This window comes from Megalobrama amblycephala, linkage group LG5, assembly GCF_018812025.1.
Source record: "Megalobrama amblycephala isolate DHTTF-2021 linkage group LG5, ASM1881202v1, whole genome shotgun sequence".
In the NCBI taxonomy this organism is placed as follows: domain Eukaryota; kingdom Metazoa; phylum Chordata; class Actinopteri; order Cypriniformes; family Xenocyprididae; genus Megalobrama; species Megalobrama amblycephala.
This window is the reverse complement of record NC_063048.1, coordinates 17669614-17693789: the sequence shown is the minus strand read 5'-3', so window position 1 is coordinate 17693789 and position 24176 is coordinate 17669614. Positions and strand designations below refer to the sequence as shown.

At 36.5% G+C, this 24176-nt stretch overlaps 1 protein-coding gene across 2 annotated transcripts in view; it reads right to left on the bottom strand.

Annotated features, from left to right (window-relative positions):
• Positions 1-24176, bottom strand: part of kiaa0586 (KIAA0586 ortholog) — a 154434-nt gene that overhangs the window by 78064 nt on the left and 52194 nt on the right. For both annotated transcript variants that reach the window (XM_048190913.1, XM_048190914.1), the window contains 3 exons: positions 16609-16813; positions 12946-13056; positions 11183-11406 (listed from right to left, as the gene is read on the bottom strand). In XM_048190913.1, the coding sequence (XP_048046870.1) occupies positions 11183-11406; positions 12946-13056; positions 16609-16813 (540 nt within the window). The remainder of the gene's footprint in view (positions 1-11182; positions 11407-12945; positions 13057-16608; positions 16814-24176) is intronic.

Sequence of the window (24176 nt, the reverse complement as noted above, 5' to 3'; positions counted from 1 at the left end):
AAAAAAAAAAAAAAAAAAATATATATATATATATATATATATATATATATATATATATATATATTTAGGGCTGTCGATTTAATGCGTTAATTAGATTAATTAATTACTGTAAAAAAAAAATATATACCTTAAAATTATTAATGCCTTTAACGCACTTGCCCCACTCCAGACCTGGCCTTCTGACATTTCATACAGTTGATTGATGACAAATATGATGCAGGACAACAACTCACTGCATGATGGAGCATATAGAATGTAGATAAAATGTCCCTAAAATTCAAGTTTTTGTCTCATCTTTTCATCACATGAGTTAAACAATATCACATGAGTAACAAGCGCAATATCATATGAGTTTTATTTTCCAAAATAGCACGAGTGCAAATGTAATACTGATTTTATACAACAGTTCAATAAATTAGAGGTTAATACTGTGTTATTTTAGACATAGTATTGTCTGTTTTGCTCAATTTTGCCAACGAAAATATGAAGACAAAGCAGAACTGTTTGACTCAGAGCAACACACAGCGATGTTTCTTTTCTGATTCCTTTTTTTTTTTTTAAACGAGGGTGAAACCAATGATTTAAAGGACCATTCATTCATAACGAGAGCCATTTACTTCACTCCTGAATCAATCAGCCATTTGAACGAATCGAATGAATGAATGAATGACTCAATGGCTGCATCCAAAAACCTAGGCAGCTGACTTGTAAGGCAGCATTTGTGCATGAAGGCACCTCACGAAACTGATTTCGGTCAGACTTCTGAGGCAGCGTAACAGTTTAATGATCTACAGCAAAATAGAGCGAACTTTGGTGAGAACTAAACAAATATTTAATTACTACAGTAGTAATTTCTTACTAGAAATGACATCAAAAGTGGAAAATGTTGGTCAAAAACGTACATTTACACACAAACTGACCAGCAAACGCAACTTTCGGATGGCATCTTTCTTTTTCTAGTTCAACTGTGACAGAATGGAATGCACAGGACTGTGGGATGCCAAAGGCAGCGAAGGATAGGATACATCAATGCTGCCTTCAAAAATCAATCAGACGAAGGTACTGTATCTCAGGAGAAAGGAAGTGAAGCCAACAATGGATTCGGACGTGCCTTGAAATGTGTTCTCCAAGGCAGCATTTTTCAGTTTTCGGACGCAGCCCCATGACTTAATCATTAAGACATTTACTGCCATCTACTGGCAGATTTAGTTTCTTATTTAGAGTATAATTTCATAAAAAAAAAAAAAAAAATCATATTCCCATATTATTTATAAAAAAAACAAAACAAACAACAACAAAAAACATTAAGGTATAGTTCATCCAAAAATGAAAATTAAGTCATGATTTACTCAACCTCATGGTCCAGCTCAAGCTACTTTTTGTCTATTTGATGCTTTACACAATAATGACTTCAAATTACATTTTGGGGGTGATTTCTTAGCCAAATTCGATGTGTGATTAATTTGCAATTAATTAGATTAATTAATCGCCACATTATGTAATTAATTAGATTGAAAATTTTAATTGAACACAAACTGATTGTAATACTGCACAAACAATGCAACATAAAGAGGAGCCTCCCAAATGAGCCAGAGCCAAGTAGAGATGCTGATGCGAAAGAAGATGTTTCAGTGGCAGAGCAGCACAGATTCAGCCTTGCTGAGCCTGGTCTGAGACCTACAACAGCTGGCCATAAAAAACACAAAGAGAACGAAGCTCTACTGATCCTTACCCAACATCCAATGGACCCTATCCACAAACACATACGCACACACACACACACACACACACACACACACACACAGAGTTAGCCATAGAAAAACAGAGGACACAAGGACTCGCTGATGCACGGGCACACACAGCTGCCCGCAAAATCTCACAAGCCGCTTTCGACACAAACAGGCTCTGAGATGAAGGCCCTGGCTGCCCATAAAAGCCTTGTCACAGCGCTGATGCCTCCCGTGTGTCTGCCGAGCGTCTGCCGTGTGATGGATTCGCCTAATCAGATGATGCTTGAAGACACTTGTGATTCCAAATGGAGCACAATTGATTCGAGCTGCGAGAATGACCTTCAATTAACCTCTTTAGACGACCCAGCATTTTTTCCACCGTTCTTCAACTGAGCCCCTTTAAACTCCTTATTATCCAGTAAATTTGGGCTTTTCAGGAGGGGAAAAAAGTGGAAAATGAGCCATAAAGACTATTTAGCACCTCGCTTTATTCACATTCCCTCCACAAAAATGGAAAAATTCATGACAGATCTGGAGAGAATGAAATGAAAGCATGTAAAAACTTGGATGCCAGAAAAAGATAAAAGCTTCAATTATTGCTGATCGGCAAATATCAGAATAAGAGTTATGAGTGTAGTGAGATTTTCATTTAAAGATGGTTTAAGAATGCTTTTGCAACCAAATCATGCTCCAAAAATAATGATTGAAATATTTCCATTTCCAATATTTTATGAATATTAGAGCTCATATTATCTTGTTCTAGTTAACAAAGCAAGCTTAACCAGTTAGTTATGTGCTAAGAAAGTAGAATAAGCTGTTAGCTTCATAGTCAAAACTAATTGAAAACACAAAGAAAGGGAAATATTTTAGATCACATTTGGTTTTGTATTATGATTTGATAGGTGTTTTGTAATTAAATATGCAAAAAGACATACATAGAATAAATAAAACTATAAAGCAATTTCATACCTTCTATATAATTTTTTTTTTATTTATGTGTATTTATGTGATTAATATAAAGACATTTATATTAATGTTAAAAAAGGTTTTTATTTCAAATAAATGCTGTAAAAAAAAAATAGTTTTTTCAAACTATAACAATCCTGAAATGTTTTTTTTCACGGTTTCCACAAAAATATTTAGGGCCTGAGCACCGATGGTGTGAGGACCCTATTGTAATTGCTCGGCCAATTCTTCTTCTTCTCCGAAATGAATCACATTTTTGAGGGCCCAAACATGAAACTTTGCACACGCATCAAGTGGTGAAAATTTACATCTGATATGGGTTTCAGAATTAGGTGTGGCAAAATGGCTCAATAGCGCCACCTACAAAATTTCAATCAAGCGCCCTTCATGCTACGTTTCACGTACAGGTATGCAAAATCTGTAAACCCAACAGGAAGTCAGATATTTTGAATTTTCTCTGCAAAATTTTGGCAGTTTTTGCCATTTCCAAATGTTGTATTTTAAAGAACTCCTACTAGAGCTTTAATCAAATCAACATCATATTTGGTCAGTCTAATCTAAAGGCCTTTGTGACATTAAATTGCAAAGATCTAGAGTTTTCGCTGAAGGGCGTGTCTGTGGCGGCCTGGCAAAGTTCGATGTGAAACAGGAAGTTGTTGTAACTCGGGCATACAATGTCCGATCTGTCCGAAACTTCACGTTTTATTACAGTCCTGACCTGAAGACATCTACATGGCAATATTCATTTACAGTCATAGCGCCACCTGTGGGTAACAGGAAATGACATTTAAAGAGAACCACATCATACATATGGTCAGTCTAATCTTAAGGCCTTCACGATGTTAAATTGCAAAGATCTTGAGTTTTCTTTGAAGGGCGTGTCTGTGGCAGACTGACAAAGTCTGATGTTTCGCCATGAAAGAGGAAGCTGTTGTAAGTCAGACATACAATGTCTGATCTGCCCCAAACTTCACATGTGTGATAAGAGTCCTGGCTTAAAGACATCTATATGCCAAAATTCAGTTAGTCATAGCGCCAGCTGCTGGCAACAGGAAATGGCATGCTTTACACTGTAATTCACTCCCAGAAACACATTTCAATGCCAAGTGCCAAACATACTAGAAACGTTAAATCATGCAACACTTGGCTAAGTGCTAATGTATGCGATTAACACCACAAAACAGGAAGTTGTTGTAACTCAGGCATACGATGTCCAATCTGCTCTGAACTTCTCATGTTTGATAACAGTCCTGGCCTGAAGACATCTACATGGCAATATTCAGTTACAGTCAAAGCGCCACCTGTTGGCAGCAGGAAGTGTGGCACTTTGAAATGACTTTGCCATATTTCTCCTGTATTTACTTGCTTACATGCATGTCGCCCACTGTTCACTGTTTTCCTAAGGCCACTGAGTGGCGGTGAGCTCGGGTGCGAGGGCCCTTTCATCGCTGCTTGCAGCTTTAATTATAAATGGTTTTCAACATTGATAATAATATGTTGTTGAGCAGCAAATCAGCATATTAGAATGATTTCTTAAGGATCATGTAACACTGAAGACTGGCGTAATAATGCTGAAATAAATGACATTTTACAATATATTCAAATAAAAAAATATTTTTTAATTGTAATAATATTTCACAATATTACCGTGCCTTGAAGAGCATAAGACACTTCTTTCGAGTCTTATTTTTGAATGGTAATGTACAAACTGTAAAAAAAGAATTGTTGGTTTAACTTAACACAAGTTACCTGGTTGCCTTAAAAATTTGAGTTCATTGAAATTAAAAATTTGAGTTAATACAATGAAGGTGATTGGTTTAATCAACAGAAACTCAAAATATTTTGTTATCTGAACCACATTAATTATTGAAGTTGATTTGACAAAAGAAAAACTGTTGTGATAACAAATCATGAAAATAATTTTTTACAGTGCAGTAGATTTGCACACTCCTAGTACAGATGATGCAGCACCAACAGAAACACATCATAAAATGATTAGTAATGTATTGCTAAAGTACATTAAGATCAAAAGCAAGTAAAAATGGAAGAGAAATGAAGTTGAAGTTGGGAAATAGTCTACCCAATATCAGGAATATAACTCTAAAAATCAAGACTATACCAAATAAGACTTTAGCAAGCATCAAACCCAAGCACTTGGTCCCTGATGAACGATAAAAGCACATAATCTCTGAGGTTAATAACGGATGTAATTCTCAGGGTAATTACCAGAATCATTAAGCACTCTTTGAGGAGCAGTTGACACAACTACCAATTACGTAACTCGATAATAAGACTAAGTCTTTCCTCCGAAAGTTATGATGTAAGCCGACGGGAAACTTGAGCATAATACAGGTCGAACTCCGAGCCTCAGCTACTGACGAAAAAGAGCCATAATGATTATCAGCGTAGACGGCAGGAAACATCAAGAAAGTCAGTTTGAAGCAGCGAGAGGAGTGATAAATCTCAATACTGACTCAGAAACCCAAAGTCTCCGCCATCTGTTGAATTATGCAACACCCTTCATGAGATTTTCAGCACGTGGGATAATTACAATTACAAAGTCATTGAAACTCAAACTGAGAAAATATTGCCTTTACCCAAGTGTGAGCGGTAACTTTTTCGGAGGGGGGTCATGGTGCATAATGAAGGGGAATAAAAAAAGATCTGAAAGTTTCACTTTGCAAATGCCCTCATTAATATTTCACCGCGATGGATGGCGGAAATAAAATCGAACTTCAGACTCGTTTTGCAGTGTCACTTCCTCAAATGAATGAATCCATCAAGCCCTGCACATAAAGCACGACGTGAAACGCTCTCTCGCTGCGGCGCGGGTGGCGTGGGCTAAACCGGTGAACGGGGGAGAGCAGAACAGCATCTGGCACCTCAATCCGTGCGACCTTTCAGCAGAGGAAAAGATCAAAGCCATTAGAGCAGGGAGAGGCAGCCGCATCAATCAGCGCGTTTGTGTTTTCATGCACACGCAAGTATTAGGAGCTGGGCTGATTGCAGCTGCCATTTTGGAGACAATTAACATTGAGGCTGACATTTCGTTTGAAGAGTTTGGATACTGAGACGGGTTTGAGAGGTGTCGGAGAGGGACCGCCGAGCCAAGAAAAGCAGACCCCACCGTTTGTTGGGCAGTGGTGAAGCCTTCGGCTTAAAACAAAAGCAAGCACGATGGCATCAAAACAGTCACAACATCATTCGTGTTAATTCAGAACACATTGGACAACCGGTGTTATGTATTTGATTTTTAAAATATTAATTTAGATATATTTAGATATGATACTGTAGATATGTCAAACGATATTATGTAATTTATCAGTCATATCATATGGTATCAATATATTGTAAATATTTCAGCTAAAAACTATGCTCACTTTTCAGATTAAAATTAGTGTAAATTCCCATCTAATAATAATAATAATAATAATAATAATAATAATAATAAATATTACTGTTATTATAAATATAATACATGTATTATATTATTAATAGCATTGATTATTGTTGTTGCTATTGATAATAATAATAATAATAATAATAATAAATCTCAACAACAACAATCCATTATTAAAACAATCAAATGTTATTATTAGAAAATGAGACGTCCAAAAATTGGCGAAATTAATAATAATAAAAAATCTTCTTCTCATTATTAGCTATTATTATTATTATTATTATTATTATTATTATCAATAGCAACAACAATAACCAAAGCTGCTATTATTATTAGCAATTGAGAAATCCAAAATATGCTGTAATTAACAATAATAATAATAAATCGCAATCAATTATTATAACAATCAAATCTGTTGTTATTATTAGAAAATGAGACATCCAAAAATTGGTGAAACTAATAATAATAAAAATCTTCTTTTCATTATTATTATTATTATTATTATTATTATCATCATTATCATCAATAGCGACAACAATAACCAAAGCAGTTATTATTATTAATATTATTATTAGCAAATGAGTAATCCAAAATATGCTGAAACAAATAGTAATAATAATAAAATCGCAACAACAACAATCAATTATTACAACAATTAAATCTGTTATTAGAAAATTGTTATTATTCTGTTATTAGAAAATGAGACATCTAAAAATTGGCGAAATTAATAATAATAAAAAATCTTCTCATTACTATTATTATCATCATCAATAGCAACAACAACCAAAGCTGTTATTATTATTATTATTAACAAATAAGTAATCCAAAATATGCTGAAATTAACAATAATAATATTAATAATTATTATTATTATTATTATTATATCCTATTTAAATCTAATTAAAGGTTTTATGTCAGCTTAAATGTTGACGTCTCTAGGCACAAATGCAACTTTTTAGTCCAATTGTTTTGCTGATAATACAATGTGCAATGAAATTAGAAAAATGTAGAAAAGTAGACAAAAAAATTACAAAAAGGTAAATTTGAAAAAAGAGACGGAAGAGACAGAAGCATTTTCACTAGTAGCCTCAGACTTTTCTTTACCCCACTGTGAGTCAGTCGAACGCTAATTACAATATTTTAAAATATTTGGGCATCAAAAACGGTTCCCTGTGATCTTTCCAGCACTGACGTTGCACTATGCCTGAGGAAAGCGAGACCACTGCTGTTCTTTCTGCTTTCACAGCCTCCGCATCATATAACAGACAGCAGTCCTGGGGCGGCCTTCTCCATTTCAGATTTTAAACTGCTGCTTTAGCACTCTGCTGCTGCCACGTCTCTATCTCTCTGTATCTCTGGAAATGTGCATGATGTAGGCAGCGACTATGGCTCGTGGTGTATCACAAGCCATTAGCTGCTCTGTGCCTGGGGTAATGTCAGATTGAGAGCAGGCAGAATGGTAAGATTGAGTCTGACCTCCTGCTATAAAGCGTTACTACTCTCCAAGAGACGTGGTAAAGCAGACTCTACCCCAGCAAAAACATCCCTCTAACCGCTTCGCCTGGCTCTGAGCGTTATGCGCTTTAAAAGCTGCAAACAAAAGCGAACTCATAATTCACAGTGACATAATCTCCTGGTGGTGAGTCTCTATCAACGACACCATGCTGTGAACAGGGTTCAGGTCTGACTCCACTGACCTAAATATGAAAGCATCACACCTACACTCAAATGTTGTTATTCTTTATTGTGAAACACAAAAGTAAACATTTTAGATGTCTTCACGCAGCTCTTTAAGACTCTTAAAAAAACTCCAGAAAAGTACAACAAAAGTAGTTCATAAGACTCTTTATGCATAATATATTCTAAGTCTTGTGAAGTCATATTGTGAGTGAAACAAACCAAAACTGAAATCATTATAGGATTTTTTCCCCCCATTCTGTTCCACACAAAATGCTATTGTATGACATAAGAATTGTAAATGGAGGAAATATCAAGATTTGAGTGCCTTTTTATTTTTATTTTAAAAACTACATATTAAAAATTATTACAATTATTGGGATACATGCAAGCCAAAAATTGGTCAATTTCTCAGAAAATATTTGAGACATTAATAACTTATATATTGCAAATATAATGCCCAATAACTATACTCGCTTTCCAAAAAACAAACGTGTGTAAAATATCAGACTATCTTTTAGGGCTGGACGATATGGCCAAAATTTATATCACGATATAATTCTTAATTTCGGTCGATACGATATAATTCCAATATCGATATGAACTATATAATAGCCTCAGAAAAACTGCCAAGAACGGCCACAACGGATGTCTGTACCTACAAACGTCTGAAAACTGAATTTGCCAAATCTATGAAATCTCTTCCTATAAAACTATATAATATTTTAGAAATAAAAACAGTACAAATAAATTTATGTTCAGCTTTTATTTGTATTTAGCCTTCATACAAACATAAAAAATAAACATAAGACTCACTCACTTTTGTAATATTAATATCTTTAACATTAAACTAATTAATGTAGGCTGATTTTATTATCCTTAATATAGATTAAAACAAAAGTGCTTCAGCCAAGATAAAGATTGTGATTTGTGAACAGTAAAAACAGTGAGAAACAACAAAAACACATGGGGCAGGGACGTTGTTGAGTGTTGATGACACTAGGGGTGCAACGGTTCAAATTGCTCACGGTTCGGATCGTATCACGGTTTTAGGGTCACGGTTTCGGTACCGTGACCCTAAAAATAGGACTACTGTCAAATAAAAATAAAGAAAATAAGAACAAACAATCAAACTACAAGCAGCATCACAAACAAGTACAATAAAGCAAATATTCAAATAAAATAAACAGTGCTTTTCAGGTTTTTCAGGTATCTAACAGTAGATTTCAGGTACAGAAAATGGATAAAGTAATCAAATATAAAATAACACTGCATATTATCTTTACTGTATAAAATAAATAAAGATGAATCATTATTGAAGTTACAAAAACTATTCAGTCAAGAGCAGTGAGTGATTTCTTTGTTATTTGTTGTTTGATTTAACATTAAAAACAGGCAGCAGGAATAGTTTTTTTCCCTTTAAGACATGCACGATACATATACTGTTACACATGCGCTGTCTTTCTCGAATGTTATACGTTCACTTAAGACATAACTGACTATGAACTGACTAGGATACTCGCTAAGACGGGCATGTTGACATAATTTTTGTATGAATTTGTCCGCTGAAGCGCAAGACTTGAAAGAGAACTCAGTATTTGCGCGCTGACTGAAATAAGCGTGTGCGCGCTTCGGATGAGCGCACACAAATCTTCTCACAGCGCGTGCGAGTTCTCTTTCGCTTCTTGTTCTTGAAAGTTTAAATCAGCAGAGCTTAAATGAGTTTAGTTTAAACACAGATAGCAATGTGTGCTGTTCAGGTCTTACCTGCGCTCGCGCGCTATCAACACCCGGGTGATGACGGCGTAAATGACTGGACATTAGAGCATACGGCACTAGCTGTTAACAGTTTACAAAGAGTGACTGTTTTGTCCACGCTTTTTGATTATCGTTGTTGTAACGTTTTGAGCATCCATCGACTGAAACATACATTATCTGAACTCTGTCTCTCTGTTTTCCACGTTGCTATTTTAAACAAACCATATTAACCAATAGATACGCTGAGCACTGGCTGATGGCTGCGTGTCTCTGTGGTGCACGTCATCACGCAAATAGCCAATCGCTTTCTGCTCTTTCTAACCGCTGTGCCTCAAGTCAGTGAGAAATGCTGTAATGTATATATCGAAATACCGGAAATGTGTTTAAAAATCATATCACCGTTATCGAAAAAAATTATATCGCGATATGTATTGATATTGAATTATTGTCCAGCCCTACTATCTTTGAATTTAGTTAAAGAAAAAAATATTTTATGTTTAAATTAGTTTTCTGAATGCTTTTTTTTCTAATTTATTATTATTATTATTGGTTCATTTCAGTAATTTTTTGGATGTCTCATTCACTAATAAAAATCAAAGTAATCGTTGTTTAATAATTATTTTTAAAAAATGTATTATTATTAATGTTATTGTTATTATTATATAAATATAAAAAACCTACAAAACTGGAATCTGAAAAAAAATAAAATGTTTTTCATTTTTTGAATATTTTTAGCCATGAAATGTCATTAAGTGAAATCTTTTTCACAAAAAAACAAAAACAAACAAACAAACAAAAAACAGCATATGGTTTGGATGTGACGGTGAGTAAATATTCCATTAATTGTACTTGTGACTAGGACAGATTAATAACAATTCACGCACTCCTATCTATCACGAAAACACAAAAGAAGACAAAAAGATGGGTGATGGAAAGATGCATTCAAATCGCGAACCAATTGCCTAAAGATTAATACAGCGCGCAAAAGCTATAATTGCAATATTCTTTTTAAAATAGCGAGCAGTCAAATTTGATTAAAACCCCACACGGCTGACAAACGTGCTTGCCTTTTTGTTAAAACTGTTAATATAATATTCTGTGCCGGGTGTAATGTGATGCCAGAGCTGTTAACCTCAGGTGGTTACCATGCCCTGCTCTCAGAGGTGATGTTACGGGATGAATATATTGGGATGGAGCATCGCTTTGGCAGCATCTAGGTAGAGGCCTCCACTGACAGATGCCAATCACAGTGATGGTTCCGTTTGGCTTAGCCCTTTCCTGCCTGGAGTGTGCTCTGAGGCCAGCTGTCAATCAAAATCTCATACCGGTTCACCGCCTCAGAACGGCCTAACTTTCAGAAGCATGAAAACATGCAGAAGTTAACCAGCAGCACTCTCAGAGGCACAGGAAAATTTGCTACTGCGCTACACTTTACGACTAGCAATTTCTTGTGGCGGATTTTTCCCCAATGTCAACAATGATACTCATGAGAAATCATAAATAAAAGAAAAAACGAAAAGCCTACCCTTAACAAAGTACTGCGACAGTACCATGGTTCAGTGATTATTTTATTCGTATACCGTGGTATTTGACTAAAACTGCACGGTATTACCATTGGTGTGGTGCTTTTTTGTACAAGGACATATCATACCTGTTTTTCGACAGTGCCTCTAACTGCGTGTGAAGTACTTCTCCATCTTTGGCTCTCAAAATGGCTTCCAGGTTTTCTTCTAGAACCTTCCTGCTCTGCCTGACCTGCCTCAGGACCAGTCCTGCATCCTCAAACATCGATGTGGGCGGCTGGATGCTCTTCAGAATGCTGGGTCTGTTTAAAGGAGCAGCCCTGACGGCAATCACATCAACCGGCTCTGGGGGCTGCGAGAGAGGAGGAAAGATTGAGAGATATTGGATGCATTTAAATGACTGTGTATATTTTGAGGGGGAAAACAAACTGTGTTTGTAAGAGTGCCGCTCCAGAGAAAAAAATATGATAAATATGTTTAATGGAATGCTGCTACGAGCCATTAAGGGTGAGCGCTGTTGTTCTGTTTTTTTGGTGGTGTTGTTTTTTTCAGAGGCATTCGGAAGCATTTTCAGGACTCAACAATCAGGGTTTTTTCTGCTGACAGGCCAGTAGTTCAGATCTTTATTTGCAAAAATGTTCAACGGTCTCTCTTACTACTAAAGAGTTGACTTGTGACATATAATATATTGTATTTAATTAATATAGCTATTAATTAAACATTAATAGTATTAATAATATTCAACTATTATAGTTACAAATTCACACTTTTACTAGAAAATAATGGCATATGGTGACATGTTCATAATTTACAAGTTACACTCTATTTGAACTGATGCTTCTATCACAAATGATTCTTGCAATTCCAACAAAACTCCATCTATCATCCATATGTTTAAGTTTGCAAAGAATAAACACATATACATGTAACAAATATATGCAATAAAGTGATAGCACTGCTAAGTGTCCCTGATTTTTCTCATGCTACTGTCAAGAATGATCATTATTGCTCACTAAAACTGTATTGTATTAAAGTCTCGTATATTTATATCATACTATATCTACTCAATTGTGTGTTTTGATCCTGAAAATGATGTGAAACGTGTTCAAGAAAATACTAGCCCCGTGCAAATTTCGTCCTGAACCGCTGCGTCTTTCCCTGTAGTATACGTGTCACGTTCCTTCTCGGCAAGCACAAAAGTGGGCAGCCGAGGGTCCTTGGCTGTCTCTCCCTCTCATCCTCTCCTGAATATAAATCTGTCGGAGAGCTCCATAAATCCATTACATGGGCCGGCAGATGCTGCTCTGGCAGGCTCGCCTTGACGAGGGACTCTCTAACCTCAACCCTGTGCTCCTGTCAAACGCTCAGCTACATTGGAGGCGCTAGAATACTATTAATCAGGCGCTTCGATAGATTTTCTTACAGCAGTACTTTCTGTCCTCATAATATACTGAGCGATATTAAGCAAAAGGGGCATATGGGGCACATTCACACGACGTTTACGAGATAAACGGTCAATTATGTGACAGAGTGAGTTTGTTTGGTTCAAGTATGCAGTGTGGTAATTCACATAATTCAACATTTTCAACACACGCGAATTGGAATCAAAATTGGTGGATGCAATTATTGACGTGGGCAAAAGAAAGAGAAACAATCCTAACAAAAATTTGCTGCGGCTGCATTTGGGAGGGGTGCCGCACATTTATTCTGAAGCCCAGGTGTAAACGAGTGATAACACTGATTTATCGAAGCAGTCTCTGAATAACAGCAGGGCTGAAATTGCAGGATACAAAAAGTACAATTGTGTCGTTCTGTTGTGGATGGAAACTGCACAGAGGAGAAGGCTCGTAAACCTGGAACTGCAGAGGATGGGGTTGCCATGGGAACCTACCATGGAGATGGGGGTTGTGGAAGGAGGCGGGGCCGTGGCGGAGGGGGCGAGATGGCTGCTCCCGCTGCTCTGGGTCGACTTGGCATTCTGCACAGGAAATGCATCAGCAGTCTGGAAGGACATGGATAGAGATGAAGAGTCTTATTTGCAAACTACAAAATGAAGTTTGGACTTCACATATATGCAGAAGAAATTGAGTGATTAAATGCTACGTTTTAGCACCAGAGGCAAATTGTGGTACCTATACAACACTTTTTTTTATTCACAAAATGGCCAAAATTATAGGATATTGCTAGCAGGCACATAACAGCGTGCAATGTGAGTGACATTCCATTAAAACAGGCCAGACGGTGAGACTAGTGACTTGGCTTCCTCACTTCGAGAGCGAGAGAGAGACAGAGAAAGACAGACAGCGCCTCTCTGACAGCGGCCAAAGAGCATTCAAATCCTGCATCCTCAATTATATGCTAATGTGTCATTTGCTGTATGTTACATTATTCTGGGCTGATGGAATTTTTCAGCCGCAAAAGACGTGCCTGGAAACTCAATGGCTTATTGGGAGAGCGAGGGTGACAGTAATGGATGGAAACAGGCAGTGGCACATTTGGTAAGAACGAAGAGGCGCTGTAATTTATTAGTGTGGGTGGCAAAGGGAAGAAACAATTGAAGAAATTGGTGTCTGGTCAGTGAGACACGAATGTCTCGGTTCCGTGTCTCGGCTTGATTTCATCAGAGGTCCCTCTCCAATTAGATTAACTCGATCCGGAGCTCAACACTTGGACTGTCATTGGGCCACTTTAAATGAACAGTAACCTGCTGATCAATGGCAGGAGTTGGACAGGGTGGGTATGATTATATATTATATATATATAATATATATACAAAAAAGCACAGAAGAAGAAGCAGAGACGATCGATGCATAGATATGTTTATATGTAATCTCTTAACCAGTGTTTCAAACGCAGAGAGACATCAATAAAACAGTTTGAGAATAATATCTCTTGTAGCATTACATTTACCTCAGGCAAGTCATTTATTGTCCACAGCATGTTAGTTCACTAGAGAAATGAACTCTAGAGGGAAGCATTTCACTAAATATATGAACTGCATTAGCTTATATATTCAATATATTTACCTTACCTGTTAGTAATGTCTTAATTATTTAATATATGTTTAAATAAATTGGTCATGAAAACAAGTAATGAAAGTAATTATGTAAATGATCATATGTGACCAGATCCAGCAAAATGAGTCACAGTGACCCAAATTTCAAAATTGAGATTTTGGTATCAATGGAAAGATGAGACAATAAGCTTTAAAATGACTATTATTTTACAGCTTAATTTGAACAAAGACATTTTTATATATATATAAATGCTATTAAACCAGGCTGAAGCTCAAATTATTTTAAAGTATTTATTTGAATTAACCCTTTAAGACCTGAAGGCTTTTTTAGAGTTCTTTTTTTTCTTTTTTTTTCTGAGCGACACACACAAAAGTAAAGACTCATAACTCCAAAACTCTAGCAAGGAGAGTCAAAAGGTAGGTATCATTTGATACAAAACATTTTAAATTTTAAGAAAATATAAATTACATTACATTTGGACATTTTCTTGCCGAGAAACAGCTGATAAAAGACAAAAAATATATATAATTTTTAAAAAATAATTTTTCTTTTTTTATTTGACATGGAATAACTCAGGAACACAATAAGATCGCTAAAAAAACTTTTTTGGTGATGCTCTCCTATATGTGAGCTGCATCTGGTTCAAATTTCGTGGTGATATTATAAAGAATAGTTTGAAAAATTGTTGTTCATTTTTTCCGCCGCCAGGTGGCGCCAACGGGCGGTAAACTCCGGTTTAGAGGTGCTTCTCAGCACTCGTTAGGAGTTTTTCAAAATGGTTAGATGCATTAAAAAGATGAGATTCTAAGCTTTAAAATGATATCTATTTTGTGTTATTCCACGTTGGAAAACAAACATGGATGGGTCCGGGATCATTGGATACACACTGCATCCAGGAGAGATGATAGACATGTTTTAGCCAAGTATGTTAAATCATTTCGTGAGTAATATCCTGTGATCAACGCAATATATTATATTGATTTTGGATTCATTTTAATCTTGAGAATCTGCTTTAAATATTGATGTGCGATTTTTATGATCTGTGCATTTTTCATGAAGTTATGAGCACGTGAAATACATACTTGTATTCAGTTAGCTGCTGTGCTATTTTTGTTGTAAGTATATTTCTCAGACTCATTAGAGGGTGAAAATAACGCAACAGAAGCATGTTGGAGGCTTGATATGAAATTTTAAAGTCTTTGGTTTTGTATGCAAAAATAATTTTTGTGCTACCTATATGGATTCAATTTTTATTGGCTTTTAAAGAGAGACACGCAAATGGGAGTTTTATTTTATAAGGCGCGCTAGTCTGACAGGAGGATGGCTGGACCGATCGCGTGCCTGTCAGTCGAAACGGGGCTTCCCATTGTTAAAAATCAGCGTTTAGGTCAGATTTTTGATCGGTTCTATACAACGTGTAACACCATATTTGTAGAGCAGAGATAATGACGTTTCAGGGGATACTGGAAAATGCTCATAAGTGACGAGAGGAGTTGAGAAGTTCATTTCCAGCTAATTTAGTGAAACCATGTCAAATTTAATAGCCATTTAAATACCTTTACTCGATTATCTGGACTACGAAACTTTGGGAGATTATTTTTGAAAGTCTGTTCTTTGAAATTAGCTTAAAAAAAAAAATCAATTTTTTCAATGTTTTTCCACATTATCGGCCCATATCTTAAAATAGAACGTTGCGACTTCCGACTCATTTCGCCAGATCGGGTCACATATTTCAAAAATGAATTGGAGTAGAAAAATAATTGTAAAATAATTTTATAATTAGATTTAGAAGTTAATGCAAAACCTGCCTTATGTGCAATGTACATGTTTATTTTTTATTTGAGTGTTGATTATTATGTTTAAATATAAATAGCAACTGCATTTAATAGTTTGGGCTCTGTTGTTAATTGTAACCTTTAATATTACAGTAATGTGCAAGAAAGGGCTCCCTGTATATAGTTTACAGCATTAGCTGGGATAGATTTTTTATCCTTGAGAAAATGTTAATTATAATTTGATTTATTTAAAGAGAGAGCCACTCTCTTTAAATAAACCACAGTTTAATAAAAAAAGAAGAAAAAAGAAGCAATTTCATGTTAAGTTTTCTTCCCCCTGCTTTACCGAACCCGTACCGAACCATGACTTCAATACTGTTACACCCAATGTATATATATATATATATATATATATATATATATATATATATATATATATATATATAGAGAGAGAGAGAGAGAGAGAGAGAGAGAGAGAGAGAGAAAGATGGACAGACAGATAGATAGATAGATAGACAGAGAGACAAGGCTATTTTGTCTGTATGCCGCAAAATATATATCACAGGCTGAATTTTTCTGCAAAGCCACTTTTTAGCCATCGACCTGTTTAAGAATATTGACAAATTAGTACAAGACAGCAATTCAAGTTTTAATTGGTTTGGCCAAGACTGATAATGCCACTGCAGAGATCCATTCTAGTAACTAAACCAAAAGCAGGACTATCAGAGTGTGAAAGTTAGCATTGATTTCTGAAGCTCTCACCTGCAGTAGACTCCTCATCTCATTTTTAAGCCGCCCCAGATCCTGCAGCATCTGACTGGCTCTTTGCACGGCCGAGCTGGACGACGCCACATGTATATGTTCTTCATGGTTCCCCTGTTCGTTCTGTGGATTGATGAAAGCTGGTTCTTCTAGTTGTATACTTCTAGTAAGAGCAGCAGATGCTTTAGGTTGCATCTGGCTTGTCCTGAGAAAATAAAGGCAGCAAAAGATCAAATTACTTACATTGGGTGCATTCATACATGAAGGAGTCTCAAAATCCCACATTTTCCAAACTATCAGTATTATTCAATGTACTGCACCGTGAATTACCATATGGAGTTCAGCTAAAGGACACTGAGGTCGTCCACCTTATTCATCAGAGGAGGATGAGCACACACCCTGAAACACCGCTGGAGGATGTCGGCTAATCTGCCCTATACTCGCACTTCCCGCTGTCTGTCTGAACAGCTCAGCGTTTACACCATATTTCACATGAGCAGTATCGGGCGTAAAACTCGAATCAGCTCAGATTGAAGCTGAAATATGTATTTATACTGGCACGTCTGCATGCTGTAATGAAGGGGCCTGAGGGCCCTCAGCTGAAGGGGTTCATTGGGTTCCAGCCAAGGGCTTTTAGTCTGGACTGTTTTCACAGTCTTGGGTTTGCCAGTCAATCTAACGTTACTGTGAAGGCCATTTGTCCAACACTACAGTGCTTGTCTAATGTTGCGGCAATTAATCACCCGGAGACGGGTTCAGTTTGCCAAGATCATGCTAACCAATTTGAAATGATACAAAAGACACTTTTCAGGCAGATCACACCTACTTTCCTTGACATACTGGGAGCAAAAGAGGTTATTTAAACAGGATGTTAAAATCTGGTGCAGGTTTGCAAATCTTGTGGGGTGAATCTCACAAAAAGCATGTTTTATTTTACCTTAAAATGAAAAGAAATCAAATTAAAAAGTAAACTTTATGTAAATAAAATAACGCTTTTATTTATGTCCATTAAGAATTTTTGCATTGTGACATTATTGTTTAGATAATTAAGCACATATTTTCCCAAATTCTGAATTCTTTTAATATGTGGGTGACATGTCACCTGGACATGTCCTTCAAAATAGTTGATATTCAGCCCATGAAATTCTTTCCATCTGATTCTGAAGAGGCAGGATCAGTGTTGGTCTGAGTGCTAAAAGTCGTCCTGTGGGTTAATATGGGTTTCGTGTTTCTCTGATTGCTTTTTCCCACAGGTTGGCTCTTATCTCCTTGGACAGGCTTTTTCTTTTCTCCTTTCCTTTTTTCAAGGATCCACATTTTCTTTTAAAGCCACAGAGAGAGAAAGGAAACCTGTCATGTGAGAATGCACACCAAGGAAAATAAAGTGCTGAGCTTGATTACTTTATTTAGAGTGAGAAGCTGGTGGCACAACAAAAAGGAGAAGGAAATTCAAACAAAGAGGAGATGGCAAAGAAATACAAAGCGTGATAAAAATGAAAAGGGACAAGCAGGAAACTGGAACAAGCAAGACAATGAAATGAGATACGGAGAGACAAAGAGATAGAGAGGGAGGGACAGAAACTGCTCCCAAAGCTGCGTTCAAAACAAAGGTTAGGGCTGAAAGACAGACAGTGTCCAGTCTCAAGGGCCAGGCACATGGTGTGCAAAGAGCCTTCTCATACGATATTTCTGAGGACCGCGGTATGAAACGGTTAATAAGCATCTACACACTTGCTCTCATCAACACTCCGATGCACACAGAAACGTGTCTATTTACTCCACACACAGAGAGCCATTCATTCTGCCTGTGTACAAAGAACAGAAGGCAGAAGAATCTCAGGCAATTATGCGCTGCAGGCACAGACAGAGTGTGTTAGAGAAAACTGTGCAGGAAAGCAAGCTCAATCTTGCCCTGTGCAATACATACACAGGACAATGAGATGCTATCAACTTTTATTAATAGAATAATTTCCTTAAAGGTGCCCTAGAATCAAAAATTGAATTTACCTTGGCATAGTTGAATAACAAGAGTTCAGTACATGGAAATGACATACATTGATTTTCAAACTCCATTGTTTCCTCCTTCTTGTGTAAATCTCATTTGTTTAAAAGACCTCAGAAGAACAGGCGAATCTCAACATAACACCGACTGTTACATAACAGTCGGGCTCATTAATATGTACGCCCCCAATATTTGCATATGCCAGCTCATGTTCAAGGCATTACACAAGGGCAGCCAGTATTAACGTCTGGATCTGTGCACAGTTGAATCATCAGACTAGGTAAGCAAGCAAGAACAATAGCGAAAAATGGCAGATGGAGCGATAATAACTGACATGATCCATGATTATATGATATTTTTAGTGATATTTGTAAATTGTCTTTATAAATTAAAGGTGCCCAAGAATGCTTTTTCACAAGATGTAATATAAGTCTAAGGTGTCCCCTGAATGTGTCTGTGAAGTTTCAGCTCAAAATACCCCATAGATTTTTTTTAATTATTTTTTTTTTTAACTGCCTATTTTGGGGCATCATTAACTATGCACTGATTTTTTCAGCGCGCCGCCCCTTTAATTCGCGTGCTCCCTGCCACACGAGCTCTCGATTATATTACAGCACATTTACAAAGTTCACACAGCTAATATAACCCTCAAATGGATCTTTACAAGATGTTCGTCACGCATGCTGTATGCATGCTTTGAATTATGTGAGTAAAGTATTTATTTTTATGTTTATATTTGATTCTCTATGAGTTTGAGGCTGTGCTCCGTGGCTAACGGCTAATGCTACACTGTTGGAGAGATTTATAAAGAATGAAGTTGTGTTTATGAATTATACAGACTGCAAGTGTTTAAAAATGAAAATAGCGACGGCTCTTGTCTCCGTGAATTCAGTAAGAAACGATGGTAACTTTAACCTCATTTAACAGTACATTAGCAACATGCTAACGAAACATTTAGATAGACAATTTACAAATATCACTAAAAATATCATGCTATCATGAATCATGTCAGTTATTATTGCTCCATCTGCCATTTTCGCTGTTGTTCTTGCTTACCTAGTCTGTTGATTCACCTGTGCAGATCCAGACGTTACTGGCTGCCCTTGTCTAATGCCTTTCATAATGTTGGGAACATGGGCTGGCATATGCAAATATTGGGGCGTACACCCCGACTGTTACGTAACAGTCGGTGTTATGTTGAGATCCGCGTGTTTTCCGGAAGTCTTTTAAACAAATGAGATTTACATAAGAAAGAGAAAGCAATGGAGTTTGAAACTCAATGTATGTCTTTTCCATGTACTGAACTCTTGTTATTCAACTATGCCAAGGTAAATTCAAATTTTGAATCTAGGGCACCTTTACGTTTCGTTACCATGTTGCTAATGTACTGTTAAATGTGGTTAAAGTTACCTTCATTTCTTACTGTAGTCGCGGAGACAAGAGAGCCATCGCTATTTTCATTTTTAAACACTTGCAGTCTGTATAATTCATAAACACAACTTCATTCTTTATAAATCTCTCCAACAGTGTGTAATGTTAGCTTTAGCCCGTTAGCCACAGAGCACTATCAAACTCATTCCGAATCAAATGTAAACATCCAAATAAATACTATACTCACACGATCCGATGCATGCATGCAGTATGCATGACGAACATCTTGTAAAGATCCATTTGAGGGTTATATTAGCTGTGTGAACTTTGTAAATGCACTGTATTATAGTCGAGAGCTCGGGGGGCAGGGAGCATGCGATTTAAAGGGGCCGCAGCATGAATCGGTGCATAGTTAATGATGCCCCAAAATAGGCAGTTAAAAAATAAAAATAAAAAAAAATCTATGGGGTATTTTGAGCTGAAACTTCACAGACACATTCAGGGGACACCTTAGACTTATATTACATCTTGTAAAAACTGGTTCTAGGGCACCTTTAATTCATGGATTTAAAGAGAATATGAAACATTTGCTTTTAACTTGCAAAACTTCATGAATTTCAGACAGAAAATAAAAATCAGATAATAACGTAGGACGGGATTTGAATTTATCACTTAGGATTTTACTGGATTATTAAGGCAAGCATTAATATATACTTAGATATCTAGATTTGAAAAACCGTAGTCTTAAGTGGTAAACTTAAATGATATGATACATGAATGATACTTAAAATCATACGGCTTTAGATTGCCACCTGCTAAAAGATTTTTACTTGATTAAACAGAATTGCAGTGGTGGCACAGAATCGCTTCTGAAGTGGCATTTAGGTGTCTTTACACAATCTATATAGATACAATGTTGCTCAGAGGTGGCATAAATGCATTTACACAACAATCAGATCTGGATTCTTTGAAATTAGGGATTAAGGTGGGTCTGAGCAGGCAGAATTTACTCTGGCTTTTATGCATTAAATGTGCATTACATCTTTATACAGAATTCTAAGGAGGCACAGAGCATTCTTAAAGGGTTAGTTCACCCAAAAATATCATTTGTTACCCACCCTCATGTCGTTCTACACCCGTAAGACCTTCGTTCGGAACACAACTTAAGATATTTTTGATGAAATCCGATGGCTCAGTGAGGCCTCTATTGCCAGCAATGTCACTGAACCTCTCAAGATCTAGAAAGGGCCTTAAGACATATTTAAAACAGTTCATGTGAGTACAGTGGTTCTACCTTAATATTATAAAGTGGATGAAATCGCCCATCACTAGATATTGTTGAAAAATCGTTATTTTTTTTTATTTTTTATTTTTTTGGCACACAAAATGTATTCTCATCGCTTTATAATATTAAGGTAGAATATTAAGGTTCTGTAGATGAACAAAGGTCTTAGGGGTGTGGAACAACATGAGGGTGAGTAATAAATGACATTATTTTCATTTTTAGGTGAACTAACCCTTTAACTCAGTTGTGTAACGATGTATTGAATAAAAGACCAGATCCATACTAGAATATCATAGCAGACACTTGTGCTAGTAAGCAAAAACCTAGCACCCATAATACCCTAGCAACACCACAGCAATGCCCTGGAAAATATATCCACAACACCTAGCATTGTGGTGACGAGTTATACATGGGCCACATTCAGAAAAAAACTTAGATCTAGTTGCTAGTTACATTTTAGAATAATACTTTAAAGTAGGACAAAATAGTCAAAATGCTTTACATAGGCAAGCGTAATAAAGAATTAACATATATATCAATTTATATAACATTTAAAAATATATAAATATTAAAATAAATAAACAAGTAAAAATAAATTACTAATTAATTTATTTTTAAAAATAAAAACATGCCAAAATCAATTTTAAAATTATTTAAGAACATAAAATCGAATAAGAAAATAGAAAAAAAACAAAACAGAAAATTAAAATCAAAGACAATAATATAAATTTAAAAATATAAAATCTAAAATTAAAAACACAGAGAGAAAATTATGTATGAAAGGAAATAAGCTGAATGAAGTAATAGTAATACATTGCAATAAAAGAGCGGCATAGCCAGAAAAAAACAGATGTGAAACAACCAAAGCAGGTCAGTCTCTAACAGTCTATGATAGGTACAAAGCAATACAAACTTTTGCAATGCAATAAAAAAAATTGATTTCAACTCTTGACAAGAACTTCTCGCCAAACATCACAGGCCTAGTAAATTGCCCTTAAGAGACAAATATGATATAGACGAAACATCCGAAATCTTTCAAGGTTAACCGTCTGATGTTGGAAAGCCTGAGTTAACCCGAGACAGTGTTGTGTTTGATCCACTGCTTGGCAATAGACGCACAACAGGCAGATGCATTAGACATTCGTCTCATCAGAGCAGTCTTTCTGTCCCCAGGTTTCATTTGCTGACAGGAAACCAGGGAAGGAAACAGGTGCTTTTTTTGCCTTTTAGGGGCTTTGCAATAAATAAACATGAAGGCGAGAGCAGTGCTGCATGGGGCGGCAGTTGTCCTGATGTATTCCACGCAGCACACTTCCCTCAATCAGCCTTAAGATGCCACAAAAGGAGCTAATCCATTTGAAGAGGAAGATGTCGGGCTTTTTGATCTGGCTCAAATTGATTAGGGTGTAGATATGGAAAGGCAGGGAAGGAGAACAGCATGCTAGAGGTCACACAATGCTAATGTCTCCTTCAACGAACAGCGAAGATATTTCTGAGTTACAAACTGTGGCGTTTAATGAGTGCCCGTGTTTGTGTGTATGTTGATAGGATTCATTCTAAAAATAAGCACGGATGTCCTTTTGATGCACTGCCAGATGGAATATGGATTTTTTTTTTTCTCCTGGCATAGTCATTTGAGGGTTGTTTGCGTGCCAATATGAAAACATAATCAATAGGTGACACCTGTCAAACCGTCAGGTGTAATAGTTACACATTTCGATTATATTTCTCAACTTGAAAATCGACTTTCTGTCAGCTGCAAGAGAAAAAGTGCGTTTTATCAACGCGTGCCACATTTTCGGTTTATCGTCTAGATAGACATCACCTAAGGTTTAACTCGATGAGGCGCCAACCCTCAAGCTTGGAGAATCACTCTTTCTGAGGACAACATAGAACGCTTCATTATCCAAAAGCTGCAAAGCTTTGTACCATAAATAGAACAAAGAACGAAAAAGAAGATGCGTTTTCCCCATCCGTCCAATCAGAGCGCTCAGTATCTGGCTTCATTTGTCTGTCACAGCAGATCTGGAGCAGGAACGAAAGGGGAAAACCTCTTTCTGAATAGGTGAAAGGAGATGGGAAAGCAGAGGGTGGAGGAAGGGTGAGGTTTCCCACTGTTCTCAGCTCAATTGCTCAGGAAAAGGCAACGGTGGGCTGCAGTAATGTGGCGGGAGGAAGCCGTATGAGCTTCAAACGTGCGGTCTGGTGAAGAGATATTATTTGTGAGGAAGAGTGAAATGTCAGGGGCAGGTGGATTATTCACTGCGCCGAGGTGCACCTCATGCAGAGCGAGGGAGACCTGGGTAACAAAAAACCAGCAGGGTTTCTGACTGCTGACAGTAGTTATAAAGGTGACCGCACACTGTTTCAATGACAGACATAATCATTATTTAACAAAATAGCCAATTAAGCTCAACTTGAGCAAATTAAACACATAAAAAATACACTACCTTCAAAATGTTTAACTTTCAAGAAAGCCAGTACAAATAGCATAGCATTAAGACAAAAATGTATACGGTACACAATAAACATACTGCAGATGATGGCAGATGGAGCAATAATAACTGACATGATCCATGATATCATGACATTTTTAGTGATATTTGTAAACTGTCTTTCTAAATGTTTCGTTAGCATGTTGCTAATGTACTGTTAAATGTGGTTAAAGTTACCATCGTTTCTTACTGTATTCACGGAGAAAAGTCTGTCGTTATTTTCATTTTTTAAACACTTGCAGTCTGTATAATTTAATATACAACTTTTTTATAAATCTCTCCAACAGTGTGTAATGTTAGCTTTAGCCCGTTAGCCACGGAACACAGCCTCAAACTCATTCAGAATCAAATGTAAACATCCAAATAAATACCGTACTTGCGTGATTAGACATGCTGCATGACGAACACTTTGTAA